At 38.7% G+C, this 18,402-nt stretch overlaps 2 protein-coding genes and 1 non-coding gene across 5 annotated transcripts in view; 1 reads left to right on the forward strand and 2 right to left on the reverse strand.

The window, feature by feature from the left end:
* The window catches only part of holn1 (CD2 antigen cytoplasmic tail-binding protein 2 homolog holn1), a 49,881-nt gene extending 42,696 nt beyond the window's left edge, over positions 1-7,185 (reverse strand). Inside the window, exons 1-2 of one of the 3 annotated variants that reach the window (XM_080280664.1) lie at positions 7,096-7,157; positions 1,193-1,468 (exon numbers count right to left, since the gene is read on the reverse strand). The gene's annotated coding sequence lies outside the window, so the exon portion shown is untranslated. Of the gene's footprint in view, positions 1-1,192; positions 1,469-6,123; positions 6,138-7,095 lie in introns of those variants that run through there. The other 2 variants (XM_080280665.1, XM_080280666.1) reach the window with 2 other exon arrangements.
* Positions 7,186-12,351: 5,166 nt separating this feature from the next.
* On the reverse strand, positions 12,352-12,470 carry LOC145410896 (5S ribosomal RNA). The gene has a single exon (XR_013899347.1). It is a non-coding gene; the product is annotated as a 5S ribosomal RNA (ribosomal RNA).
* A 4,734-nt stretch (positions 12,471-17,204) lies between these two features.
* Positions 17,205-18,402, forward strand: part of TBC1D5 (TBC1 domain family member 5) — a 119,566-nt gene continuing 118,368 nt past the window's right edge. The window contains exon 1 of the mRNA XM_080280835.1: positions 17,205-17,250. Coding sequence (XP_080136961.1) covers positions 17,205-17,250 — 46 coding nt within the window. The remainder of the gene's footprint in view (positions 17,251-18,402) is intronic.

An 18,402-nucleotide genomic window follows, 5' to 3' on the forward strand; every position in this document is an offset into this window, starting at 1 on the left:
AACAAATGCCAAAATCTCATGAATGTTTCTCACATTTCCAGATACAAACATTAGCCTAAACCTACAACAGAACACTTAATTTCTAGAATGGTCCCCACATCTCCTGACATGAAACACCACCCTAACTTTACCAGCATAACAATATTATTTTGCCACAAGGACACAGGTCTTCCAAATTTCCAATTCAAATGGGTCTTTCAAGGCTTGGCAGGATATGTAAAGTCAGAAGTTTTGGTCTGATAGGTATTGAGGGCTTCCAACATTATGCTCAGTGGCAATCCTAGGTTGCTGAAATCATGGCGGATCTTTGAGACGAAACCCCAAAGTGAGGTCTGGTTGGCGAAATCATCAGAAACAAGCTGCTGTGAGCATCCAGGCAACTTCCTTACTTACCCTACAATAAGCAAATTTTGTTTGTTCTATACACATTATGTAGTAGCCTTTGGCTCCTCCCTAAAAAAAAAAAAAAAAAAAAAAAAAAAAAAAAAAGCTAGGTTGGATCAGGTCAGGCTAGTTTGGGTTGGGTTAGGAAATTTTGGCAACATATTGTAGTGCTTATATTTCACAAAGTTGGGTTATCTTTGGATAGGTTAGATTAGGTTAGGGTATTTAAGGCTAGGCTAGGCTGGGTTGGTTTTGGTTAGGTTATATTGGGTTGGGTTGAGTTAGGTTACAAGTAGATAAATTTTGGTTAGGTTACATTTTGTTTCCCTTGGTTAATATTTAGGTTAGGTTAGATAAGGTTAAGCTAATAACAATAAATCTGAGTAAGAATTAATAACTCTCAACCACTGCAGTTGAGGAACACTCATATCAGGAAATCAGAATGAGCATAAAAGAAAAGGAAAATAAAATCATCAAAAAATAATCATTTGCCTCCTTAAAAACTTCCAGAAAAATATAGAATGCAATAAAACTGAATTAACAAGGCACTACCATTCCTGAAATTAAAATGTAACTTTACAGATAAATATTATATACAGTACCCTCACGTCCAACACGGTAATATTGTCATGCATGGGTCACGTGTTGGACCAAAAACGTGTTGGACTAACAATAGAGCTTATGGGGAAAAATGAATTATGTCAGCAACCCAAGGAAAAGTCACCCTAAATACCTACCATATACCTATACATATATTGGTACTATTGTAATTATAATAAATGATACTGTGCTATGAATGATAACTAACCTTTTAGGATGGTGTTGGTGGGCTTGCTGGGAATGGAAGGTGGTATCCAAGGCTGTAGGTAGTCCTACTGGGTCTCCGGAGGATGGCTGCTGGCGTCACTAGCGGGTAATGGCTGTTGCTCCTCCTCAACCTCCCTCATAAATCCTTCGAAATCGCACTCAGAATCACTATCTTCATCCACAGCCATGGAAGGTCCTGCTTCTGCCTGTCCTAGCACTCTGTAATCCTCGGCAAAGGGCATGCTTCTCACACTGTTGCCAGAGCCCCGTCTCGTGACTGTGGAAAGTGATCGCTGTCGCTGACTCAGTAGAGAATAAGGAGAAGCAACTTTGTTTATAAACTGGTACACACACCGATGAGAAGGGTTTCAAAACGACTGATATTTATTCTAACATATTAATATGTAATCAGTGTCAGGCTAAATGTTCAATGCTGTAGTACGATACATTCTCTGTCGAGTCGCCTGGGTTTTGGTCACACTGTTTTGCCCGTCGTATCCTCGGCAGGAATCCATCCAGATGAATTCCAAATGTCCGTGGTATCGTCGGCAATTTTACCACGTTACTGTTCCGATTTACCATCGTATCCTCGGCAAACCTGGTATGAAGTGCTGTGTGATAGCCTTCGGCTGCCAGGATCTTGTCTTGGTTTTTTATTATGGTCCTCACGTTGGCTTCATTCATGTCGTAGGCCTTGGCAATGTCAACTTTCCTCTCCCCTTTCTTCTTCCTCTCGATGCTTTCTAGCTTGGTGGCCTGAGGGAGGTGCCGACGCTTCTTGGGGTTCTCAGAAGGCTTCCTAGGCATCGTGAGCAGGGTAAAATGCAGTAACAAGGGCAGAAAATGCAGCAAGAAAAAAGCACCTTCCAATGCGAATTATGTGACTGAGTGGCGCTGTAGCAGGAGAAATTTAAACAAAACATCACATGACAGCAGAAGCATTTTTAATTGGGTGGCATCCCGATCACGTCACGATAGCGGGCGGGGAAGGTTACTTGATCAGAAGTCTTCATTGGCTATCATCATCATGGGAATGTCCAGTATGACCGTGTTGGACCGGGGGTGATCGTGCTAGAGGTGAACTCTGCGGATTTCGCCCACTTCTCGGAGCTCTGTGCATGTTATGCTAACACTCGTGTTGCAGTAATTAAATCGTATTAAATAATACTAATTATTTGCTCTCCATGCTGGACGTGAATCGTGCTGGACTAACGCGTGTTGGACGCGAGGGTACTGTACTTGAAAAATATATACTGTACTTAGAATTCAAGGTAAACATATGCCTTACTTTAAGCAGCAAAAACATCTTATCAAATCAGTTCTTCTTCCTGATAGTGTTCTACACTTTTATGGTTATTTTTGGGGTGGTAAATGAACATTTCACTTTAAATTACTTTTCCTGTTGTTTTTAGCCATGTTCCTTTTGCTATATCAATTGTTTCTCAAGTGTAATGGTGGACATATACATATATACTGTGCAGTAATACCTCAATATATGATACCCCTAGATGCGATACCCCAGCTTAACGATGGGGGTAGAAAATGCACCATACCCCTCCTAACGATGGACAAACCCCAGTTTAACGATGGATTTTTATTTTTCTTACCGATTTTGATATTATAGACTAAAATTGTGTGTTTAGGTTGATTTATAAACTGTTTTTATACTTTAATTAATGTGCTTTAGCCACAGGTGGGGTGAACATTGTCATTTTGGGGTACAGTTTACTAAGCTTGATTTTTTCTAGATTTACAGTATATTTGACGATATTCAGATTATATTTGTTGGTTTAGGTGAGTTATTTACAGGTGTTAGGCTTAAGTTAGCTTCCTTGACAGCTGTTAGGCTATTTTGATTGCCTTTAAACCTGTTTTGGGGCTCATTTGGGTGGGGTTTGGACTTGGTTTGGGGGGAAACCCAAGGCTAGTAAACAGTCCACACTGAAATACATGTTAAAAGTACCCCGATATACGATACCCCACCTAACGACGAGGTTTTACCTAACCAATTAGATCGTTAAACCGGGGTATGCCTGTATGTCCCAGTCACCATTTAGTACCTCTTTCTTACACTTTAATCTAACCTATCTATCTGTCTATCTATCTATTGCCAGACGTCACAATCCCGTAAAGGGTGGCCATTTGACTCTTGAGTTATTTGTTTTACAGGGAGGGGCACTAACCCTCCACCAACCCACTTGCTGACACGTAGGGAGCACGTATGATTTGGTTATATGGTTACCACCCAGCGTTGTAAATGGTTTCTTGGCTTACAGGAAACCATTTGGCTTGTCACTCAATGTAAAGCCACCTGTAAAGGAAAGAAAAGCAATAAGAAATGACAGGAAAGATGGGAGAAATAGGAAGAGAGGAGGACAGGCACAGAAAAAGAATGATAAAGGCTAAGGAAGAAGTAGGCAGCACTACATCAAGTGAGTGGATGACGGTCACCACCACCTACCACCTTAATCTAACCTAACCTTGCAATTTAACCTAACCTAACCTTACTGGACCAAGATTCAGTTAAGTTTTAGTAAGTCTGCCACTACAAATGTTGGTGAGGCATAAGGAACATAATGGTCAATTTTTGGTGAATCACATCAACTGATCCAAGAAATCTGACACAACTACATTGTAGACCACCTCATTTCGAATCTATTTCACTATAAGCTTGTTTTTGGAAATGTATATTTAACATGATGACTGCCATGATTATCCGAGAGCCAGGATTCCGGGAGCTTGAATGATGAGTAAATGGAGGCGTGGCCCATTGGACTGGGCAACTTTGGGCTGTCTGGACATTGGTACTCATCACCCTGCCCTAGGGTGGGAAAGGAGGTCTGGATGATGATCATGATGATGATGATATTTAACATGAAAATCCTATAACTAAATACTTTGTATCTCCCCTCAGTTTTAAACTTACATGGGGCTCTATCCCCCTCCTACGAGCTGCTCTTGGGTGTGACATCATGTGACTATTGCACATGCTTGGACCTCATGGCCAATGGGATTAAAATCAGCCAAAATGCATGCCAATCAAATCACTGACGTCATTTGCACATCTTCAAAATTTGAATATCCCTTACTTCAGCCAGTTGCATGATGGCTTCCTGTTGTAGCAGGTGTGCTCAGACAGAATTTGAGGACACCACTTGTTTTTCTTAGGAATAACATTTCAGTTGCTCACATCACTTGATTTCAAAACAAAAAATATTTCTGGTCGATTTTAGTGTGACAAATGATTTAAGCTTAATTTTTTTTTTCGGAAGTCACTTTTTCAAGATAGGCATACCCATGACTATCGGTCAATTTTTACACGTTGCCCTCATCCGATTTTCGACTTTTCGTTAACATTTTCTAGTAGAACTGGTCATTCTAAGAATCTTTTCTTCTATGACATTTCTCTCGCAAATTGATAATAAACGAGTTACACGCGATTTACTTCCACCAATCACAATCACAGACGAGCGCACGCTCTGTTCGCTCACCCGCTCACATTTGAAAGTTTGTCCCGGAAGACCAAACTTTACACGTACTCCTCATTTTTACACGATGCCCTCATCCGATTTTTTCATCCAACCTGAGTGTTTCCTGTTGTTTTTGGTGTGATTCGATCGATTTTGACCTTCGTTTCTATCGCAAGTCGCTAGTTTTTGTTGACGGCCACTAGCGACTTCCGGTGGAAAGGACCGGTCCAAATCAACAAAAATCACACCAAAAACAACAGAAGACACTCAGGTTGGATGCCTGTTATCACGTGAAACGTATTTTTTTTTGCGGTTCTTCCCTCTCCCCCCAAGAATACTGGGGGACCTGTGGGAAACCGGGGTGTTGGGGGGGGGGAAAATGCAAAAGCGAGTGATTTCCTACTGGAACTGTTATAAAAATCAAACGAAAAACACTAAAATCCTTCGGAAGAAAATAATTTTAAGCTTCTTAGGGATTTCATGTTTCCTAACTGGGGGGGCTTCGCCCCCCAGACCCCCCAACCCTGGCCGTGCTTCCTAACTGGGGGGCTTCGCCCCCCAGACCCCCCATAACATTAACCAAACCTCATCTAACCTAACCTAACCGGGTGTAAATAAAAAATAATGCATTTACCTAGCAGTTTACAGTTCCTCGTCTGCATCTGAAGAGTCGTCTGTAGCTGTAAACAGTAACTGGTGACTGGCGGCAGTGCAACACTTTCTGATCCTCACGTAAAATGAGACTTTTGCCTTGATTTAGGTACTTTGTTTCTGTTGAAGGTAAAACACCATGCAATCGCACAAAGGCTACAGTTTTATCTTCTTGCTGGTAGAACTGTGAAATAGCAGTGAAGTAATAAATTTTGCAGGCTTCCCAGTCCATGGTTGGAGACAAACTGACTGTCAAATCTTGCCCCTAGCGTGGGGCATTTGAAATTCTACTTTGAGACTGGCTGATTCATGTGCCACGCATGCGCTTTATCCACTCACACACACACACACACATAACACGCACCAATGAACACACAACTGTCCGACCACAGCAGGGAAAATTTCTCTCCCATAGAAAATAATAAGTAATAAATTGCACAACTCATCAACGGTTAAGACACAAGCGTCATAGAAAAAAAAATGCTTAGAATTGCATAAAGTATAAGGTGAGTTAGCCACTCTTGTTGTCAGTGAGTTGAGTGTAAGTACAAAAAAAAAACCGGTACCACCTATCTGTGATTGTGATTGGCGGAAGTAAATCGCGTGTAACTCGTTTATTATCAATTTGCGAGAGAAATGTCATAGAAGAAAAGATTCTTAGAATGACCAATTCTACTAGAAAATGTTAACGAAAAGTCGAAAATCAGATGAGGGCAACGTGTAAAATTTGACCTATCTCCAAAACAAGTGAATTCTAACAAAAACTGAAGGAAAAAAAAAAAACACTCAAATCGCACTAAAACAACCTTACCCTTAATATCGCTGTCAGAGGAGTTAATGTCCCCAGTAGCCTCTATCTGGTGTTGTGAGGGTCCTGGATTAGGGACTCTGCTGATAACATTTAAGGTAAGGTTAGGCTGAGTTAGTTTAGGTTAGAAATGTGGTTTTCCAGTTGTTTTAGTGTGATAAGAGTGTTTATTTCCTTGATTTTATGTTGGAATTCATTTGTTTTGGAGATAACGTTCAGTAGTCCTATCTCCAAAACGAGTGATTTCCAACAAAACTTTAAGTTCAAATTCATTCAAATCACACTATAATCGACCAAGAAAAATATTTTTTGTTTCAAAATCGAGTGATGTGATTTACCGAAAACTGACCAACATAACACGGGGAAAAAGTCAGCATAAAACAATTGTTTACCACCATAAAAATAGTCAGAAAAATACAGATAACAAACTGGAGTAACAGATTTTGAAATGGTGAAGGTCCTTCTGCTGCCTAATGTAAAACGTATTTACCAAATTCAACTTTAAATTACCTCTGATATCAAATGTCATTGGCTGTCATCGGGGATGGTTGTAAGTACCCTAAAATTTTGGCGGGTGATGGACTGATCAGACGTGAGCAGTCTTTTACATAAATTTCATGTACCGTATATGTTAATTTTTAGGTAAAGAGTAAATTTGGGTAAGGCTGGATTGGACTACCGTGCCTCCAAGCCAACTCTGGTTTGGTTTACTTGATTAGGAAACGTAGGAGCCAGGGAAGAGCATTACATATTCACAGCACGGTGGTAGTAATGTACGCTGCTTTACATAATATTCTTAATCTTGGAAATGTAAGTTATGGTAAAAAGATGCATAAAAGTAAGGTTGACTACTGTATATCTTCTAGGTATGTTATTTTCGCTACTTCGGCCAACACTATATACTTTAAGCTAATTCTAATCTAGGTGATTGAAGGAGGGTTAAGCGAGATCCATGATAACTCATAAACTAATTACCGTAACTTCCAGCGTAGCACGTATTACCAAACTAGCAAGCTACGTACAACCAACGTCTACTACAGTCAACGAGCCCTTCCCAACCACGACTCGTGTTTGTGTTGTGAATACAGTACAGTTACCGTAGCATTAAGTAACGAATTAATATTAGCAGTCCATGACGAGGTTAGATTTTGGCAGACTTTCAGTATAAATTAATCAGAATACTAGGAATTTTCTTTTTATCAACATCAACTGATATGAATGACAGAACTTTCAAATTACTCCCAAGAAATTACTGCAACAAACAAACTAGCAACTTTACAGGCTGAATTCCTGCCATCATCCTTTCAAGTTGGTAAAGTATGTATAATTCCATCGATTGTAGGAAGATTATACAGCTGTACCCTCATTTGTGATTTACAGAAATTAATAAGCTGTTTAACAATATAATTCTTTTAATTCAAACTGCATGTATGTTTTGTTTTTCGCTGCAGACGACGTTGTAAATACGCCATTAAATAAGGCTCATAAACTGTACGATGGAATTTATTTTGTGCCCTTTGTTTTTATTACAAATAATCTTTACTACTATTTTAGGATGTAATTTAGCTCATTTTTCTTATTACAGTTGAAAGCAAAGCTGCATCGCTTTATTTGAAGATAAAAGTAATGTATATGAGCTGGGTGTAAGGAGGGAAGGACGTAGCCTGAGAGGGAGTGACACTTTCCATAACAAAATGACTCGCAGTGCATGACAGTTTAATAGATCTTAGCTTCTGTTTCGATCACCCTGCCTTCTCCCAGGTAATAGTAAAACATATCATATATGTAGCGGGTGAAGCTGTTGTTTTGCTCTTGCCTGAGCAAAGACTAAGTTAGTAATACTGAAGTTAGAACTGTCAAAACAACGTTGTAGTTCAGTTGCTTTTGAAGATAGCAAGCCATTTGAAGCTAGAATGAACATTTCCAAAGTAATGCTAACAGTATTTGGTAAATGCTTAAGCAGCAGAAAGACGTTACCTCTTCGTTACAGTTTTTGTATTTTTCTGATCTTCGTGGTAGCTAAATGATTGTTTCGTAGTGATTCCCTCACTCCCTTCTGCTTGTAACCATGTTTTATTTTCACGACACATGCTTCCTTGGCGTATTGGCGAACACACACCAAAAGCCACAGAACTATCAAAATGAATTTGGTTTTGCATTCCAGGGTGTTGGGTTAAATTGCTATATGTTAGGCTAAGTTAGGTCAGATGGTCATTTGCATTGCAGACAATCATGGAAATTAATTGAGGTAATACGGTATGTTTTGCTAGTATATTTTGTTGTGGATCAATCAGATTTAACCTTCAAGCCTGTTGCAAATCAACTGTTTCTGAGTAATCACCCCCCCCCCCATCCCCACCTCTGATGATAATGTGGGATCAAAACAGAATCGGGGATTTTGGATGGGGTAGCATTGCTTAAAGGATGAATTCCCAAAAGAAATGAAAGTAGAAATAGACTGAATCAACAATCAACACCAGAAAAAAAAAAAAAAAAAAAACTATCAGATGGGGGGTTGGGTCCTGGTCATTTTGGCCATAACTTAACCTAACCTAACTTTGCAGTGTCATCTTGATGAGGTTTGGTTATTTAGGCTGTTAGGTGATTCAGCCAATTGCTAGTTTGGATGTTATGGCCAAAACGACCAGGACTGGGGGATGCATCCCCTCAGAGCCCCCTGACAACATTAACTACCTCATTGCATTGAAACCTAACCTTCCAGAAGCATAAATCATGCCATCTTAAAGGCTGTCCAACATGCATAGTGCCATGAATATTTGTTTTATATGTATTTACATAGTAGTTTGCAGTTAGGGCAGTTGACCGCTCCTGGCAACATTCCGTGATCTCTTAATAAGTTTATAGTTGAATAATTGTCTTTAAAAAAATTATAGTAATCACAAACCCCCAATAATTGTAAGACCAACCACATCTGCGTACTGTTGTTGAACTGATTTCAAAATCAAAGTTGGGGAGGCACAGCTGCTTACGCAAGTGATGTGACATTAAGGTAAGTTGTTCATTACCGTACATTTAATACTTATTTGCGGCAGCTACTGGTACAGTCTTGGAAAATAAGTTAGTAGAAGATGAGAGCTAAACACTGTCAAAAGGAATTTTCCTAATTTCTGGTTGTCCAGAATGGTGAACTGTCTGATGGGGTTTGGTTACATAAGGTTAAGAATTATTATTATTATTATTTTTTTTATGTGTCCAGCTCTGGGCAAAAGCTTCAAGGCCTATCCCCAGGGCATATCCCCAAGGCCCAGTAGTCCTCCTACATCTCCACATGTCACCACTTCAGCACTAATACCCAACGTCGTTATGGAATTCATGCTGGGGTAATGGTTGTCTCATACAGACCTGGTGTATTGGTGTTGGTGGGGGTGCTTTTTTGACATGTCAGCGGGTCTTTTTTAAGATCAGTAAAGTCTACTTTTTTGTATGAAATTCAAATCCATAAACTGTTCCCTGCTCCAACGGGGATTTGAACCCGGGTCCGTTAGGACTACAGGCCACCTCACTACTGATCAAGCCACCGCCTCCCCCGTTAAGTAAAGGGAAACCTTAAGGAGACATTGAACCACCTTATTTTGCAGATTTTTTTTTTTTCTTTTTTCCTTTATTTTAACTCTTCATGGGATTATTTTAGTATTTTCTGATTGTGTTATAAGTTTTGATGTTTATTTCTTTTAAAAGCAGTGAAAAGCATTTAAAAAGGGGTGTTTATTTATAGTCCTTAGCAATACCGATGACAGGGAGATACCATCTTGTGTGCGAAGACAGACAAATGCCATTTTAAGACTCGCAGAAAGTCACAGAAGACTCCTGGACGAGGCTAATGAGCCTGTGACACCAGCTCTAGATTACTGTTACTACTGTATTACTGGATCTTACGGTCAAGTGGTTATTGTGATCGAGACGTCTGTGTTCAACTCTGGAACTGTCTCCCTCTGTCTGTATTGCCTACTTCCTATGATCTCTGGTCTTTCAAACGCAGTATGTCCAGGCTTCTCGAAATGAATGGATCTTGAATTTGGCTCTCTTTTGTATTGTTTTTGTTTTTTCCTGGATGGAACTGTTATTGCAGGCTCAGCCTTTGGTTCCTTCTTCCTTGCATTAAAAAAAAATAATAATAATGCAGTATAATCAAACTTCTGTTTCTGGACTTTCCAAGCATCATCCAATTTCCTTTCCAAGCCCATCACTTGATCTTGCAATAACAGCTGAATCTGGGAGGCTGTTCCAACTATTCACAATTCTGTTACAAAGTATATATTTTCATACACACAGTCTTGGCCGCCGTTTATAAATCCTCTTATCATGTCCTCGTGTCACCCAGTCAGTCTGTTCAGTGAATAGTCCTTTGCATATAGTTCCATCGTACACACCACCTACCATCATAAATGTTTCTATCATATCACCCTTCAACCTCCTGTATGCCAGAGTTGGAAGGTTTAACTTTTTCAATCTGTCTTCATATGATAGTCCTTCAAAGTTGGTACTAGCCTTGTTGCTCTTTGCTTCACTGCTTCAACTGCCTCCATAGCCTTCTTGTTATATTGTCACCATATTTTATTTGCATATTCAAGTTGTGGTCGAACTAGTGCCACAAACAGAGCCTTGAATATCGACTCATCGATGTGAGGGTCCTCTTAATCAGTCCAGCCATCCTGTTGGCTTTATTGATTTTCACTGCCAGATGCTCAGTGAACTTGAGTTCATGGTCAGTCATGACCCCCAGATCCTTTTCCACTTTAATGTCATTTAAACTCTAAGTCATAATATACCATACTGAAAATTTTCCATATTTGGTTTTCCAGTCCTCATAACACTGCATTTCTTTAGATGAAACTGCAACAGTCACATCTCTGACCAGCTTCTCATTCTCTCAAGATCTCCCTTTAGTTTGACACTCTTCCCTCTCACAAATTTTCCTGAACACTTTTGTATTATCTGCATATAAAATTATTTCACTATTGAGTATGGATTCTGGTAAATCATTTATATACAGTATGTTACAAGGAGTTTGTGTAACCAGTGATTTCACAAAATCCCTGGGGAACTTGTGAATGAGTTTAAATTAGGATGGGTTAATTTTAGTTAAGTTAATATAGGCTGTGGTTTGGTTAGGCTGGGATAATCTAGGTTAAGTTTAGGTTAATTAGGTTAGGTTAATTTAGGTGAATGCCTAACATAACTTGGCATTTCTAAACCTAACCTAACTAGACTAACATAGCCTGACCTAACTTAGAGTTAACCTAGAGCAATCCAGCCTAACCTAACCACAACCTAAATTAACTTAACTTTAATGAACCCATCCAAATTTAAACTCATTTCACAAATTCCCTAGGGATTTCATGAAATCACTGATTACACAAAGTCCCTGTAACATATATATAACAAACAGCAACGGTCCCAGCACTGAGCCGTGGGTTACTCCACTGATAGCTTTCTTCCAGTCTGACACTTCATCGTTAACAATCACCTGCTGCTTCTGTTCTCTGAGAAATGCAGAGCTCAGTTCCCAAATACTGCCCCTGATATTGTAACTTTCAATATTTTTCATCAAACATCAATGCAGGACTGTATCAAAGGCCTTCATAAAGTTGCAGTAGGCAACATCTATAGCTCCACCTTCATCCATGATCTGAGTCCATTTATCCAGCACTGTGATCAGCTGAAGCACCATTGATCATCCAGCCACAAACTACTGTCTGTTACTAATCAGGGTCTGTTCTTTCAAATGCTCATTAATTTTCTGTCTAAATATAGTTTCCATTATTTTGCAGATAGGCTTACCAGCCTATAGTTCCCAGGATCACTCCTATCACCCTTTCTGTATATCGCTGTAATATTTGCCTTTCTGCAGTCTGTAGGCACTTTATTAGTCTGAAGTGATAAAGTGAAGATAATCCTGGGTAGGTAGGCAGTAACCTCTTTCACCTCTTGTATAACTCGAGGATGAAGCCCTTCTGGACCCAGTGACTAATCTCTCTGCAATTTATCGATAAAACGACAAATCTCTTCACAGGTGAACTCCACTTGTGACAGCATGGAAACATCCATAGTTTCAATGTCTGGTCTTCCCCTTCTGGTTTCATAGTAAATTCATTCATTCATTCATTGCCAGACGCCATGTATCCCAGACGGGGTGGCCAAGGGCTTAGAGTTAATTGTTTTACAGGGAGGGGCACTAATCCTCCACCAACCCCACTTGACACGTAGGGATGCCAACAGCATCTGGTGTTCCCAGGCGGTCACCCATCCAAGTACTAACCAGACCCAACGTTGCTTAACTTCGCTGATCGGACGGGAAGCGGTGTACTCAACGTGGTATAGCCGTTGGCTCATAGTAAATACTGAACTAAAATACTCTGCTGGAACCTTTGCCTTATCCCTGTCATTTATAGTCATAATGGTTTTTCTCAGAATTCATGTACAAACTACCTACCGGGTGCACCTGTTATAGTTTTAGTTTTTGATTACATGTACTTCTGGAAGATTATAGGATTAGATTTCACATTTTGGGCAATTATTCTTTCTGTTTTTCATCACATTTCTTGTCTCCCATCCAACTTGATTGATAATTCTTTTGTAATCTTCTTGCAGCTTGTTATATTCTCTTACATTGGTTCCTCTGTCCTCATTCATTTTCTTTAATCTCATCCAAAATCTTTGTTTTTTTCTTTATCTTTGCCCACAACTTTCTGTTCATCAGTACGCCAGTTTTTTAGCAAAATTACACTTATCAGTGCGTATTTATTCAAACTAACCAAAATTTTTGTAAACCCAACCATATTTATTTTAGGCTAACCTATGCTGACATAACCACCCTAGCGTGTGCTGACGTAACCACCCTAACCTAACCTGACCTGTGCAAACATAACCACCCTAAGCCAACCTAACAATGCTAACATAACCACCCCAACGTAACCTAACTTAACCTGTGCTAACATAACCACCCAAACCTAACCTAACCTGTGTTAACATAATCAACCTAACCTAACCTTATGTATCACTTATGTATATAATCATATTTTCATTGTTTATCGATGGATCTTCTTCATATTCAAAAACATACTTTTGTACACATTTACAAAGTTCCTGAATCAATTCATAGGTAGGTAAAAAATAAATAATAAATAAAGAGGTGGTTCTTTGTCTCCGTAAGAATATAACTAAGCTAGGATATCCAAAGATTGGTTTGCATAGGTTAGGTTAGGTTAAGTTATTTTTGGGTAGATTAGGGTTTAGTTTTAATAGACTAGATTAAGTTAGGTAAGGCTAGGTTAGCAGTATAGTATGCATTGGTTGGCTGTAATAACAAATTTAAGTTGATCATTGAGTACATTTTAGAAAGTCTGCCATTGCGCCTGAGAAACAGACATGAGTAAATGTGAATTAATGTTGATAAAAACAACAAGAAAGCAAAATCAGTACTAAACAATCATTTCCCACTGTAATAATTATTAGAAAAATGTAGGAAAGAACCAGGGAGGAGAGGAAATGAATCGATAAGGTATTTCTGCTGCTTAAAGTCAATCACATTTTTACCCAGTATTTGTTTATTCTTGCTAGGTGGAGTTCACCTGTGATCATTTTTAAGTCACCACAGTATAGTTATACCATTAAAAGTAATATTACAGTTAAAGTACAGCAACATATCAAGTTGAAATTGTTTACATTATTAACCTTACTTTATTGCTGCCAATCTTCACTTATTGTCATCACTAGTTTCTTTTGCAATCTTCAAGGAGACGTGGGAGTTGGGACCATCTTATTTTGCAGTTTTCAGTTTTTTCATTACTACAGCCCTTCATGGGATTTGGTATTTATTTGTTTTGTTCAGGATGTGTTTTCAAGTGTTGATGTTCCTAATTTTTATAAGTAGAGTCACATTTAAAGGGAGGTCTTTCATTACAATCACAGCAGTGCCAAAAATTGTTAGCTGCCATCTTTGAATGCCATATTGGCACTAGCCTCATCAGTGCTGATTTATTCAAACTTGACCAAAATTATCTGAACCTAACCTAACCTAATTTATCCTAGCCTACAATAACCAAATACAGTACAGTGTATGCTTACCTAACTTATACTGTATTTCATAACCTAACCAAATTTATCCAAACTAAACCTTATATAATCTAACCTAACCCAATTTTTCCTAACTTAACCCTGCCTAATGTATCATCGTGACCTGACCTAACCTAACTTTACCTAGCCTATGGGTATGGAAGATAAGGGCTTAGATATATCAGTACTGTAGTTCATTGTTGAACTGTTATCTTAGAAACATGCCTTGGAGAATATGGAAGCTTCACTTGGTTTTTACCTCTGTGAACGAAGTTGGAGGGGGTCACATATTCATCAATGTTTGTTGCTTGCAAGTGGTAGGTGGTGGCAGCCATCATCCACTCACTTGATGTAGTGCTGCCTACTTCTTCCTTAGCCTTTATCATTTTTTTTCTGTGAAGCCTTTATCATTTTTTTTCTGTGCCTGCCCTCCTCTCTTCCTATTTCTCCCATCTTTCCTGTCACTACTTATTGCTTTTCTTTCTGTTACAGGTGGCTTTACATTGAGTGACATGCCAAATGGTTTCCTGTAAGCCAAGAAACCATTTACAACGCAGGGTGGTAACCATATAACCAAACCATACGTGCTCCCTAAGTGTCAAGTGGGTTGGTGGAGGGTTAGTGCCCCTCCCTGTAAAACAAAAAACTCAGAGTCAAATGGCCACCCCGTACGGGATTATGGTGTCTGGCAATAGATAGATAGATTTGTTGCTTGCAGGAATTGAAAGATTCGTCAAGCATGTTGATCAGTTCTGTAAGTTTGTCTTTGTGTCTGTTTGTTTGTTTGTCTGCTCTCACCAGGTCACAGTTTTGCACCAATCGTTATGAAAAAAATTCTGAAGGTACACATCCAAAAACCCTGGAAGTCTATTGTTTTTCATCAGAATCGGTCAAACGCCGTGGGCTGGGTGGGGGGTTGGAACATCACAATGGCTGTGAGTCTGGAATCTTTGGGATGCAGTGGCCAACCAGGCACCATTTTTTTTTTTTTTTTTTTTTTAACCAAGTTGAAGAGATACATCTGGTGCACCTGCCAATGCTATTTTTAGTATCCTAAACCCATCGTGTGTTTCGCAATGAAGCACAAAAAACTTCGCCAACTGTCTGGCTACTTGCTGGTGAAAACTAAATAGACACAATGGGATCCATCCAGCAAGCGCTCAACTGCCCATACACGTGTGAAACTAAGCAGACAAGAGGGAGGAAAGAGAGGGGGAATCTATCCGGCAAATGCTCTGCCTATGGCAGTTTCATCTCTGTGTCTGTCTGTCTTTGTCTCTGTTTGTCCTGATGATATCTCCAAAAGTTCTCTGTGAATTTCAATGAAGTTTTGTGGAAGGGTTGGCCATGGACCAAGGAAGAAGTGATTAAATTTTGGGACAGATCCAGAGTATCTTGCACAATATCTCCAAAAGTTCTCAATGAATTTCAATGAAATTTTGTGAAAGGGTGGGCCATGGGCCGAGAAAGAATCGATTGAATTTGGGGCAGATCAGATCCCATTTCCACGAATCCGGAGCCAGATCCTTTTTAATGTTGACAGTGCTGATGGAGGTATGCGCTGTCAGAGTGCTTTCTAGTTTGTTACTGTGTTACTGGTTACTGTAGCTGCATATTGGCATGGGGGTGGAGGGTAATGGTTTGGGATTAGTTCATTGTTGCATTTTTATATGGATTTAACCTCCTTCAGTCAGAGGATCTCTTCTTTACCATAGCTTATTCTGGTTACCTTCAACTGATTTTATTCAGCTTTGGAAAGACCTCAACCCTCTGATAGTGAAGAGGTATATTAAGGTCATAAATGAAACTCCACCCTTCAGAAAGTCTCTCCTAAGCTAAATAAAATCATTTGGTTCAGTGAAGAATAAAAGTATATGGATGTCTTCTTAAAGAAAAATTAATTGGTCATTAGCCAAACTTCTTCACTAAGGTGATGTTGATGAGGACTTTCTGATACGTTTTTCTGAATACCACATTTTTTATCCATTATTAAAGCTTGACCTGTTGGATCCAGCGACATAGCTACAGTATATTCAAATGGCAATATAATTTTGCTGTCTCCTGATGATTCATTCACTTTAGGTTAGACTCGGACTGAAGGGGTTGGATACAACCTTCATTAATTCCTTCACTGCAGGATGCCTTCCCTATGGATAAAATCACTTAGCTAGTTGGAGCATAAATAATGAAAAAAAATATGTCCTCAGATTAAAGAGGTTAAGAAGGTTATCTTGGTGTCTAGTTAAAACAGTGGTACACTACTGTAGTTAGTCCCCATTGAGCCTGGGATTTTTTTTTTTTTTCCCTGCCAACTCCACATGATGTTATTCATCATAGTATATGGTAAACTGACTAAACTGGAGGAGTTAGATAAACCCTAATAAATGCCTTCAGGATGAAAGTCCATATCTGAGTTGAATAAAATCTTCTGGTAGCAGCAAGAATAAACAGGGAAGAACGTCACTTGGATTTAAAAAGATAAATAATTTATATTATTCTGGATCCCCCCTGACTGATTTATCCAGCTTAACCCTTTCCCTACCATGATGTACATTTTTTTTTTTTTTTTTAGTACGTCTGGATAATGCTATTTAGCATAGGAGAGACATCTGATGATGGTGGTGGTGCAGTACTGATACTAATGGAGATTACTAACCACCACAGTACCATAAGTCTCCCCTAAGCTGAATAATATACCATAATCAGACAGTAGCAGTAATCAAATAGAAATTATCAACAGAGTGAAGGGATTAGTTATTTTGGAATCAGGGGGTTACTTTATGGTATTGCATATTAAGGCTTTTATATGAAAGATTGGTAGTGGTAGACTAAAATTACATGTAAATGATAATTACCCCTATTTAAACTACTGTGCTGTAGTGACTGTTGCTGACTTTTATATACGTATCTAACATCTACTTGTTACTTTGTTGAAATTCTTTTGTAAGTAGTAGTAAAGACATCTTTCATTATTTCTCTTTCAGGTTTCGTAAAGCACATTCATAATCATGGAGAGGTTTCGGCCTTTAATATCACAGACAAATAATTTTGTTGGTAAGTACAGTATTTTATTTTTAAAGATTCAATGGTGTTTTTAATATTTGCTTATTATACATCACTGGCACAGAATGTATATTGTGGCTCATAGTGCTTGACATAAAAATGCAGATCTCAGGGTACAGTGTAAGCATTAACCTAGCCTCTGTAGTATGATGAGAGCTTTGTTTCATTAGTGGTACTGTAGTATTACAGTTTCATTGAGCTTAGGGACACCTCATGTGGTAAAGTGATTAAAGAGTAATCATTACCCACCTTCAGGATAATAATGTCTTACTCAACATCATCATCATCCAATTCTGTGTTGCCCCATGAAGAGCATAGGAGCCTGGAGCTAGGCAAGTTGGTCCTGACATTTAAGATGAGAGTGACCAGCTTCACTCATCCCTGAGTGGCATTACATGAGCAATAAATCCCAACCATCCCTTGGATAGAAACTTGCACAGGTTCAGTTTGATTGGCCACTGTAATTGTTGTGAAAGGGTTAACGTGAATGGAGAATTGATACCATGTTAAGAGTCAGACAAAGATACCATAGTATTAGTGCATAATTTTATCTGTGTTATTGTGACTATTCTTTATCTCATGGTTATGTGGGTATTGGAGTGGATCATGAAACAATAATAAGAAAAAGGAAAATAATTTATTAACAGAATGCATGGTACAGTGGGAACTGCCTGCATACACACAAGAGTTTGATTGTAATTGATTTTCCCTTTGAACTTATTTATAAAAAGTTGAAAATGAACATATCTGACTGGTATAGCATAGGATGAGTGTAAGAACAAAAGCTGTCATAGAATCTAATCTTTACGTATTTATTTATTTTTATTTTATTTTATTTATTTATTTTATTTTTTTTAAAGATGAGGTCTCTACCAACTGATTTTGCATATTGCACTTAGAGAATGCTTAAATAATACTGTACAGTACTTAGCTTCCCAGATGCAGTCATCAGTCTTATATTGGTAATAGTGGAGGTTAGATAAAGTTTTACTTCTTAAAAACAGCAATGTGTATTATATTGATTCCAGATGTATTAACTGATCATATATTCTGTACAGTATATCGTTCCCCCAAATTTACAGATCCCTTGACTGCCAGTTTGTCAAAAGACGACGATACTGTGTCAGTAGGAGAGGATCCCAT

This window comes from Coenobita brevimanus, chromosome 86 (assembly GCF_032717465.1).
Source record: "Coenobita brevimanus isolate Jiangsu-jjx chromosome 86, ASM3271746v2, whole genome shotgun sequence".
Classification (NCBI taxonomy): Eukaryota; Metazoa; Arthropoda; class Malacostraca; order Decapoda; family Coenobitidae; genus Coenobita; species Coenobita brevimanus.